Genomic DNA, 11,877 nt, shown 5'->3' on the forward strand with positions numbered 1-11,877 from the left:
AAACATCCATTATTAACACCCAACATTTCTGAACCATGTGTAATAATAGTTGTAATATGCAGGTCATGCATTCTGAACAATACCAGCTAAGCTGTATTATAGGAAAGAGGGCTTTACTATCTTTGGTGGTGGTGGTGGTGGTGGAATTGGGTTTAACGTGGTGCTTGAGAATATTTCGCTCATATGACGACGTGCATGCGTGTGTATGTGTATGTGCGGCTGCTTGTACTAGCCCAGACTTAAGCTGGTTTTATAGTGCTAGCCCACTGAGATACCATGCCGCAGTGAAGCATAAATACCCCACTCAGACACATTATACTGACTCCGAGCCGACCAGTCCTTGTTGTACCCACTAATGCCGAGCGCCGGGCAGGGACCAACAAGTACCATATTTTAACGTCTTTTGGTATGACGCGGTCGGGGATCGAACCCGCGACCTTCCGCTCTCCGGGCGGACGCTCTAACCACTACACCACGGAGGTGGTCTTTACTATCTTCGGACACCAATGTTTGAATAGCTTTCGACCAACACAATCTATTTGAAATTCTTAAATGTATAATGTTGAAACCCTGAAATTGTGTCCCTCTAGCTTCTACTACTTAGAATTTCTGAATTTGCCTACGTTTCTCAATACCAAAACTGTATTTTTGTAAGGATTAACATTTATTATTACACACGTGTTCTGAATATGTTTATGAGATAATTTTGATTATTTGTAACAGGTGTTGTGTAACCAGTTGAAAGTGAACCAACAAATGTTGTGTAACCAAACAAAGTTATTCAACGATAGTGACGTCATAATACCGAACTACTTTTACAATCAGCTGATCGAGTGCAAGTGACCTTTTTGTTTCCCCCTCGATATTTTATGTTGACATTTTAACTCCAATCAAGCAGTTTTTCGCCAAAAATGTGAACCAAACAAAACATTAGGTTTGTTGATATTTAAAATTCAATTTCTGTATACTGGGGATTAGTATTATTTTTCAATTGAATATTTTAATTTGTTTACTTTCATCTATAAAGTAGTCGTGACAAAGTTATCTCCCCTTTTGTTTACATCCGGCATCGTCTGCTTGATTTGTCATCATGGATTACGGTCTCAATGTAAATGACTTTGTTTCTATTGATGGAAAGAGTGGTATCAATAATTAATCCTTTAGGGACTTACAGGCTCTACAACGTGAAACTGGTTTTAGGAGAAATTAGGCAAGTACCTCGATTTCGATGTATGAAAATAGCCGAGACTCCAAGTAAACCAGTGTCGCCATCAACGTCAAAGCTATCAGTTCCGCGGGTTGATCTGCCCTCTGAAGTGCTAAGAGATTTGATGAACGATGACTTTTTCGAAGAGCCATACACTTATGACTATTCAAACATTGATACGTATGACAACAGAAACATGAATACAGTAAAAAAACCAAAATGCGACATGAAGCGTCTAGGATCGTTAATGGAGAACAAGGGGGATTTACGTCCTATTGAAACCATCGCCAAACATGAACTTTGTGACATCCTATGCTCTTTCTTCATACACATATGTTTCAAATTGTATGTAAGGCAACTCTTTTTCCTGTGTAGTTCGAGGACTAACTGAAAGCAACGCACAAACCGACTATACACAAAAGCAATAATAGTTCCATTAAATCCCGGTGTACAAAGATTCCTGTACCATCGAGGATGTCATTCTAAAACTGGTTCATAAAAAATCTAGTTCCAATTCAAGTTACCCTAAAGATCTGCTAAAAAGAGAAAAGAAGGATTTTCATAAGGTTATATCAAAAAGACTCATTTAGAACAATAATGATAATACTCGTTCGAATGCGTGATTCGTTCACTAGTTCTAGTTTTATAAGTTACACTAATGCCTTACATCATGTGTGGTTAACGCCCGGTCTTATGGAATTCCGTTGGTACCCTGTGGTTTAACTTAGACTATTCATGTGACAGTGTGCCTGCTCTTATTGTGACACCATTTCTAACGGATTCAATGAATGAAGAAGCTTTATTAAAAAGAATACTGAACAACTGACACCATAACGAGAATGTATAGAACACCTATTCCATAAACGTATCGTCACATGCAGACAGTGTCTAAGCTATGTTTGAGCATCTTGGCATCGAATCTATATATAGAGCTTACATAAAGTAGTCCCTGCAACATTCTTCACATGCATGTCTATCTGATCCTGATAGGAGGTTTATCATTGGTATCAGTTTGCCGCATGGATAACAATTTTACTGACAGTAAAACCTCGTGAGTTACAAAATATAGAAGGTTGCAACAACTGTTCACGGATTTGGACGATGTAATGAAGACATCGTGATTTGTTTGCCATTTAACGCCGCAATCTTCTAGGTATATAGCAGGTGAATGTACATAATCGAGTCGAAAGTCAATGACAGCACGATTTTTTGTTGGTTGATGTTTAACGCCGCACTCTGCAGTATTCCAGCTATATGACATAGGTTTGTAAATAGTCGAGTCTGGACCAGACAACCCAGTGATCAACAGCATGAGCATCGACCTACCCATTTGGGATACGATTACATGCATCAACCATGTCATCGAGCCTAATGAGCCTTTCCCGTGAATCGCCCCTTACAACATGCATGGATGCTGCAGACCAATTTTAGGCTGGATCTTCAAGGATCAGAGAAATGATGATGCGATGAGAGTGACGTCTTGTACACTTCTGTAAAGCTAAGAACCACCAACCCTTTATTTAGAATGCTTAATCTTTCCCTGTGCCACACACTGAATCTGTGTCAACGCACTATTTAACACGACGATCCCACGGATCCCACTAGCCCTCAATTCAGGATTTTGTTTTGCTCCACTGACAAACACTGTAAACGTCCTCAGATCACGTAGTGCTAACATCTACTTGGACAACGTCACGGAATGTATTTGTTAGATGATTCGGCAAAGGGTTTGACTGACTGATAGAAACCATAACATAACGGTTGAGCACATGATTATTCAGGGTGATATTGCTCTCTGCTATAGTCATGGTAAAATGTTACGGTCTGTGATGTTGCTGACGTCCCTGTAACGTGCACAGTGACAGGTGACCGCCTCAACCCTCCTTAAGCCTTCTAATGGTAGTCCAATTTGCTTGTTCCAATTCCAGTAGATTGGTGGGTCCCGCCTCTGTATCTTCTGATGTCCAGATTCGGACTTCTGGCCAGAACAGTGATGTTCGTGAAGGGGTTCTGTGTGGTACCCTTGGAATGGTTATCGATGCCAAACGGTCCCTGAGAGGGTGACTCTGACGGCCAAATCCGAGTCAAACCTGTCGATTTGAATTCTTGCCTAAATGTCGTTGATGACAATCGTGTCACGAAATTCCTGTTCAGGCAGGCCTGACTGGTTGTTACCTCACCAAGCAGAGGACACGAAAAACTTGCTGACCTCACATAGACCGCCCATAAAACTGACGGTCCTTTACCTCAAAGGTTTGCTTATTAACAATGGTGGTACTCCTGCATTCCTGCATTAACCTCTGATACCCTTATATACCATGGTTACTGTAAATAAGCCGCAAATCAGGTGATTCAAATTGTCTTTTTATTTCAACAAGTAACTAACAATCTAAAACAGTTTCGAGAAAATTAATTCTGAAAACATAATTTGGGCTTATGGTAGACTATAACCTCACTGCAGGTACGAGGACAATGGTATTTGCTCATGCAATCCGATCCCCGTGCATCTTGAGGGCAGCTCTGTGTTTGCTCGGTAACATGTGAGCGACGCATATTTATCCAAGCATTAAATGGACACTGAGATCACTGTGTAAACATACATGTCCTAAGTAAATATATATGCTTCACGAAATATCTCATACTTATTGACATGCACAGGTAATTTGTGTTGCACATGTGTAACCGAATACACGTGTGTATATATCAACAGTGACTATGCATTCTCAATCTGTTCACATGAAAATCATGTTTTTTCGGTCAAAGTTGAATAAGAAAAGAGTGAGCAAGTTAGCAAGTGAGCTAACCTCGAAAAAAGAATTCCATAAGTTGTGAATAAGTGATCATTGTTTTACGCCGCTTTTAGTAATCTTCCAGCAATATCACGGCGGGGGACACCAGAAAGGGGCTTCACGCATTTAACTCATATGGATAATCGAACCCGGATCTTTGGCGTGGTGAGCGAACGAGAACGAGAGAGATTGACTTACTACATGACTTTCCTATCTAATATGTCATTTGTGATATTCTCCTTTTGCATTCAACGTCCTGCAGACGCTCACGCCCAGAATGCCTGCAGCGTCCGGCTTGACGGACCGTGTCTGACTGAAATGAGATCCATCTACGCCAGTACCTCAGCCTTCTGGTTTGGGACGAGGTACGCGACTGACTGCCCACCTGGCAAAGAGAGCCCCTTGTGTAGGAATTCCCAACCAACCCGAACCTCCCTCCTCTCGCGAATTATGGGGGGAGAATGCAACCGACTCCAGCGGTCTAGGATTCGTCCTCAACGTCACGTACCATAATACTCTTCCAGGTAAGTTAAAAAAATCAAGATGACAATGTTTTCCCCTTTCATTTTACAAATTTGGAAAGAAATTATGTGTTTTACCTGAAATGATATGATTCTGGATTGTAGTTCAATTAACGGTATTCAAGACGGTTTCCGATTACGTGACCTTAGATAAAGGGAGGTAACTACTATATGATTGTTTTTAGGAGATAAATTATCAAATGTATGAGGTAGAGTAAGACAGTTTGCGTTCTTTTGTGCGTACAATTTAGGGTGGTAATATTAGGGATACAGGGGTCTTAAATCGAAACATTTCGCGAAAGGTAGAGCGACATCAACGATATGCTGTCCTTCACAAATACATGTTTGTGTTTTATTATAATTTCAGCCGATGGATCTGACCGTGAGTAGATCCCACCTGCACAACTTCCTCACACACTCATTCATTTAAATATGACACGCTATTGGACCATTTATTAATATTTAATTATGACAAATTTGAAATCAGTGAATAATCTTTTGATATCTGAATAATTTTGTAATAACTAAGAATGTTTTATTGCATCTTATGTAAAAGGAATTTTTGATGTAGCAACAATTACGTTTTAAGTAAATAGACTCGATGCGTGAAGTCATTAAATCTAGTTATGTTATCCTAAAATCCATCATCTGCTAGATATGCTAATATGAGATAAACTTTTCATAGATGTCTGACTTCTTGGCGAGATTGACTTTCGTCACGCCACGGCTCCAAGATGTTGTTACACATTTACACATTTCATCTTCACCCCCAATAAACAAACTGTTTTTCTTTTCTTTTTTTTTATTTTAGTATTTGACAAGAACGCACGTGTCTTTGTTATTATACCAGGTACGTTCAACGGCTGTGGGAGGATAGTGGAAGTGCCTTCGGAAAGATCACCAAATTTTGTCGTCGATCCTCTCGGCAATTCCGTTTATCCCCCTTATGACTTGCGCTTGGAACCGGAAGTGGCGTGGCCAGCGGAGGACAATGCCCTCTACACCGTCATGATGTTTGACCCCGCCCCATTCTACATGCATGCGTTATACGTCAACGTTCCCGGCGGCAGGCTACAGAATGGAGACGTGGGTGCCTTTACTCTGTACATAATAAACTGCCTGAGGGTCGGGCAAAAGATAGAATACAGATCCAGACGAAAACCAGATTTGACGAAACAATTGTAAATTTCATAAACAATTCAAGACAAAGCAAACGTAAGGTCGAAAACACAATTGTGATTTCTGCATCAGTACATCGCTGTCAAATAGCCGTTTGGTGCTTGTTTGAATCACGGAATGATGAAAAAGTGTCAGTAATTTAAACTAACAGATTGGTATTCTCCCCTTTCTATATGGACATCTAGTGTGACATATATCCAGCATATATACCCTGAACCAATTAACAGCCGCAGCTGCGTGCCGTATGTGACGTCACTAGATCTCTCCCTTTTAGCAGTAACTTATCATGGATTTTCATTGGCTCATTACCCTAACATAAACAACCAATCAAAAAGCTTCATTGAACGCTAACTCAGCCCGAATCTGCACTGACATCATGGGTAGGTAGTTCTGTTATATTTGGAATGGCGCACAAACGTCGGACTGGGAAGTGTGCATCAGTCAACGGCATAATTGGATTAGAATTCTATTTGTAGCACCGTGTCATTCGAACGTGATTGAAAACATAGGTATTTGATAAATAAGCTCTTCATAATAGAAGATGGAGTCATTCATACATCCATGAATATTTCACCTAGTGTCCGTTCGCATGCAGGGTATATTCCAAACATGGAAACATTCCAGACGCCAATTTGAAAACTGTTCATTCTTGAACACACTGTTTTATATGTAGCACTTATTTTACACATTACTTGACAAACTGTTATCAGGACTACATAGAACTGGTATTAAAGGTAGCCATCAAGCATTGAATCCAGCGCTGCTTAATCCCTGAAGAGGATGCCATCACCAATCAGCAGCAGTTTAAACATAAGAGGTATGCTAGGTCTGAATACGTCTCAGAGGATTTTTTTTGTCGAGTGCAAAAATGAGAATTCCACTGTGACGTAGGCAGGTCACGTGTTACGGTCAGTAGCTTTGGTATGCTCAGAGACTTTAATGATCAAACCGTCACAGTGGGGGATTGGGTACCCTAACGGTTAAGCGTCTCGATCGTCACGCCGAATACCCTGGTTCGATTCCCCACATGTGTGAAGCTATTTCTGTTGTCCCCCGTCGTACAATTGCTGGAATATTGCTAAAGGGGTCGTAAACTAAAGCCACTCACTCACTTTGGTCCTAGAAACCCCGTAGAATACCTTCAATAACAGAGTCTTTATACTGCATGTCCTTCGTTCCAGACTATACTTCCTTACTTTGGGCCCAGAAACCCGGTGGAACGGAACAACCCGTACGTTTGGCTCGTATTTAAGCAAACGGGGTCATTGGACACCACACTGGTCCCCAACAACCGACGTCCAGTGTACGTGGAGGACCTTGTAAGGCAGCTGGGACTCTCAAGTAAGAACTAGTTTTGTGTCTATTTAACAATAAACATTATCATTTTAACGTTGTGTGTACCACGTTCAGCGTGTCAGCTTATGTCACAGTTTCATGTGTGGATACACGAACATGGTTGACTTTCAAGTTAAAACCGAGTAACTACGTGTATATAACGAAACATTTTAAGTAACCGAGCTGTAAATAACATATTTGTTATTTTGCCTGTTTTTTCTCACATCAGCTGCAGTAAAAATATATTTGCACATGTTACCTAAAAAATTCCCTTCAAATGAAACGGCTGTATTGGTAGTTCCTTTGTAAGAAACTGAAATATTTTACAAATTTATAATATTTGAACATTACCCACTTTTTTGCTCATGTTTCTGGTAGTTAGCCTAATGGTAAAGCATCTACTGGTCACGCCGAAGACCCGGGTTTTATTCCCCACATGGGTACAATGTGAAGCCCATTTCTGGTGTCCCCTGCGCTGTTGATGCTGTATTATTTATAAAAAGCGTCGGGAAACAATACAAATGTCTGTTACGGAATAACCATGGCGGTACAGAGTAAGAGGCATTACAAACACAATTCCAATTTAATTAATATTTTACAATAATACATTTTTTTTTTAAATAGTTTGGTAATATGAACCTTGTTGCAAAGTGAGTGAATCAGTGAGTTGGGTTTTACGCCGCTGTTAGCAATATTCCAGCAATATCACGGCGAGGGACACCAGAAATGGGTTTCACACAATGTGCCCATTTGGGGAATGGAACCCGGGTTTTCAGCTTGACGAGCGAACGCCTTAACCAATAGGCTACGACATCGCCCCACCTTGCTGCAAAAGTGGCCTTCCATCCAGAATATCCGAGGGTGGGAATCCTCTTGAAAACAGCTGGTGTTCTTGCTATGTGAGATGACAAAGCCAAGAGCGGGCATCCTGCATCAATATCTGAAAAATTCTCAGAACATTTTCTAACTCACTGGACCAGACTACATTGAAATATTTTGATGGTCTCTGAAAGACCAGGCCAGTCTTTACAGCAAAACTACCACTGCCTTACTTCATTACTGAATCTCAGACCTCCTCCGTGGTGTAGTGGTTAGAGCATCCGCCCGGAGTGCGGAAGGTCCCCGGGTTCGACCCCCGACCGCGTCATACCAAAACACGTTAAAATATGGTACTGGTTGGTCCCTGCCTGGCGATCGGCATTAATGGGTACAACAAGGACTGGTTGGCTCGGAGTCAGTATAATGTGTCTGAGTGGGGTATTCATGCTTCACTGCGGCATGGTCTCTCAGTGGGCTAGCACTATAAAACCAGCTTAAGTCTGGGCTAGTACAAGTAGCCGCACATACACATACACACGCATGCACGTCGTCATATAAGCGAAATATTCTCAAGCACGACGTTAAACCCAATTCCACCACCACCATCACTGAATCTCAACCAATGCTGCATACTTTATGTTCATGGTCACAGCACAGTCATACGGCATCAGCGTTGTCATGACGTCAACGGACGAGTGGGCTGCTGTCTTTATCCGGTCAGTTCGGTTTCTGAATAGATGTCCAGTCTACTATGGGCAGTGTAAGTTGCACAAAAAATATGTCTGTAAAAATGTTTTCTGTTTTAAGTGTGGTTATAATGACCACAAATAGTTAAAGGTGACCTGCAACAGTTTGCTGTTTGTAGCTTCGGGTAAGCTGTGTGTACGGGACAAACCTTTAGCTTCATCTTACTAAATCTGTAAGTCCTCATTCCAATCATTTCTGGCCACATTATATTCTTTATATTCATAATGGAGCGACGGATTCAATGGACAGGTCTGAAATCTGCAACCAGCCATGACGACCCAGTTTGTTTGTTTGTTTGTTGTTTAACGTTGCACTCAGAAATATTCCAGTTATTTGGCAGCTCACTGTAAATAATCGATACGGGCCAGACAATCCAGTGATCAACATCATAAGCATCGATCGGATACGATGACATGTATCAACCAATTCTGACCACCCGATCACGTAAGTCGCCTCTGACGAAAATCATGGGTTGCTGAGGATCAATTCATATCCGGATCTTCACGGGTTGATGAGCCAGTGGCTCTTCAGCAGTCGTACTTCCAGGTTTCAGAACACGATGACAATTAGATGTGTCAGCGCATAGATATGGTCGACTGGCGAATTATCTCATAAGTAAGACTAAGTGTACGTTGACAAAGACGAAGGATCGGTTGAGTTCAAACTTCTTAAGTTGACTATACAGTACATGATCAACAAGTAAGCATATATGAGGTGACCGGAGTACCTGCTGAACCCCAGGACGTTTCTTACGAGCGGCATTATCCTGCTCGCTACACAGACAGTCAGAATACCGGACTTCTTGACAACATAGATGTGAGCATATATACAGTTGACAACAATGGACAGGCGAAGGCTAAACAATGGACAGACAGAGAAACAATAGCACTTCCTTGACCAGTTGATGTGATGGCAGACACGGCCAAGGGGGTGACCAATTAAGGCTATAAATATATTATATTGAGTAATTAATGAAAGTGACAGAGTGGTACAGGGTGGCTGACAAGACAATGTAATAATGATTAAGACTGCAGATTAGCGTCATATAAATAATTACAATTCTCACATCGGTTGGCTACATAGATTTTGGTGTTTAGAAATATATTTACGATGGTTCTCCTGAATTAGACGCTATGACAGATGCATGGATTAATATTTACAGATTATGCTTATGTTTAATGATTTCGTTGTCAACTGGGAAATTCCTAAATCTATAAGCTTGTTCATCATTTATCCAAAACGAAATATCCCTTTCAAAAAATCTCTAAAACACTTGTTGCTAAATATGTATTCCTTCATGCTTATGTATTAATTTATGAGTTTGAACAAAATTCCAGCAGGATAGATTTCATGACAAGTGCCGTATCACTGTTAGAATAATCTGCAACATTTTCATTTCGTTGTACCACTGGTATTCCCATTGGGTCTTTACTTTAAGTTGCATGCTTCAAGGTTATGAACAGGTGCAAAGACAAACTTCTTAAGAATTGTGTTATATCCAATGACCGACGCGCAGATGAAGTAGGATGAGGTGAGATTCGGGTTAAAAGTCGCGTTATTGGCCTTATACAGCGTCGTGCATGCATGTGTGCGTTAGCATGTATGTGTGTGTGTCTGTGTTTGCTAGTTCAGACTAATGCTGGTTTAGTCAGGCGCGTAGCAAACCAATTTTTTCGTGTAAGCCTGATATGTTGCAAAGCTTTATATTTAGATAGTATTGAGAGCTTTCCCAACTTTCATGGTGTACTTTAGCAAAAATCATGTGTATGCGCGGGCTTTTTTTATAATGGCAGCTACGCCCCTGTTAGTATACAATGATGTTTTAAATTACGCTGAAGACACTAAACACACTTTAGCTGAAACTATCATATTATCATGCGTGGTGTGCTTTCGATTTTTTATGGCAAAGAAATACACTCAGCTCCTAACATATTCACTCAAAAATAAAATGATGAAATCATGACAATCTATTTATCAACCAGGGTTGAGCAGCTACATCCAGGAAATATAATGATGAAATCATGACAATTGGCCTTATTCCACAGCAATATGGAAGATTGGATCATTACGAGGCGGTAGTGATATACCTTGGATATTGTTGCCTACAGCGCAAAATTACGTTCCCTCACTTCTCCCCAGGAGGGGCGTTGAGGTAGCCTAATGGCCAAAGCGTCCGCTCGTCACGCTGAAGACCGGGGTTCGATTCCCCACATGGGTACTATGTGTGAAGCCCATTTCTGGTGTCCCCAGCCGTTGATCACAGCTTGTAACCATCTATCAATTTGAGGAGCGGTGGGGAAGCCAGCGCTTAAAGCATTTGCCCGTCACGATGAAGGCCCGGGTTCGATTCCCTGAGTGTGAAGCCCATTCATGGCGTCCCCGCCTGTGATATAGCTAGAATATATTAACAAAATAGGTAGTATTACAGTTACCCGTTCATTATCTTCAGTGGTACGGTGGTCATAATTAAAGTTGGAGGAACATTTCTTTATTTTACAAAACCTCATTGTTTCCTTGTATCCTTTAAGATGATGTTACAGGTTGACCCCAGGTTAATTATTAACACTTTGAACCATCTTCAATCTCACTGTACCTCACACTTTTCATTAACATTCACGTACAGGTGCAGCTTTCGAGCTGGCGACTTCATCCGTGACAACAACCTCACCCTCCTGGGTCTACGACATCTCAGAGTCATGCCCGACACCTACCAACAGTACATGTCGTACGCCGTGGCAAAGATCAGCACCATGGAAGAGGCCTGTTGGGGACGCACTGAGACCGCTGAAAAGTGCCCCACAGCATGAAATTGTTATATCACAATACCAGTTAGTTAATCGAGGACCTGTGTAAAGCTCTGTATTTAATAAACGAAGTTCACTCGTTGACTCGTTTTATATATCTTTGCCACCGAAATCATCGATATCATGGAAAATTGGTTTAGAAAGACCAAGACAAGAAATGCCCAATTCCACAAAGCTTTATAGTCCGTGAAGATCCGGGTTAGAATTGGTCTTCAGCAATCCATGCTTGTCGTAAGAGGCGACTAATGGGATCGGATGGTCAGACTCGCTGACTTGGTTGACACGTGTCATCGCACCCCAAAAGCATTGATCGATGCTCATGATGTTGATCACTGGAATGTCTGGTCCAGACTCGAGAACAAACAAACAAGCAAAGCTTTCATAGCTCTAGGATAGTTGTCATTCAAACTGAAATGATCCTGCGATTGTCGTCGTGCTGAGATCGCAACACCTTGAAAGAGCCAGCTAAAACGATC

General features: G+C 41.3%; 1 protein-coding gene across 1 annotated transcript in view; it reads left to right on the forward strand.

The window, feature by feature from the left end:
- Positions 1 to 11,483, forward strand: part of LOC124253554 — a 71,946-nt gene extending 60,463 nt beyond the window's left edge. The window contains exon 9 of the mRNA XM_046687359.1: positions 11,221 to 11,483. Coding sequence (XP_046543315.1) covers positions 11,221 to 11,404 — 184 coding nt within the window. The 3' untranslated portion in view covers positions 11,405 to 11,483. The remainder of the gene's footprint in view (positions 1 to 11,220) is intronic.
- Positions 11,484 to 11,877: the final 394 nt, after the last annotated feature.

The sequence above is a fragment of the Haliotis rubra genome, unplaced genomic scaffold (assembly GCF_003918875.1).
Source record: "Haliotis rubra isolate DU_JTF1 unplaced genomic scaffold, ASM391887v1 Scf544, whole genome shotgun sequence".
NCBI lineage: Eukaryota > Metazoa > Mollusca > Gastropoda > Lepetellida > Haliotidae > Haliotis > Haliotis rubra.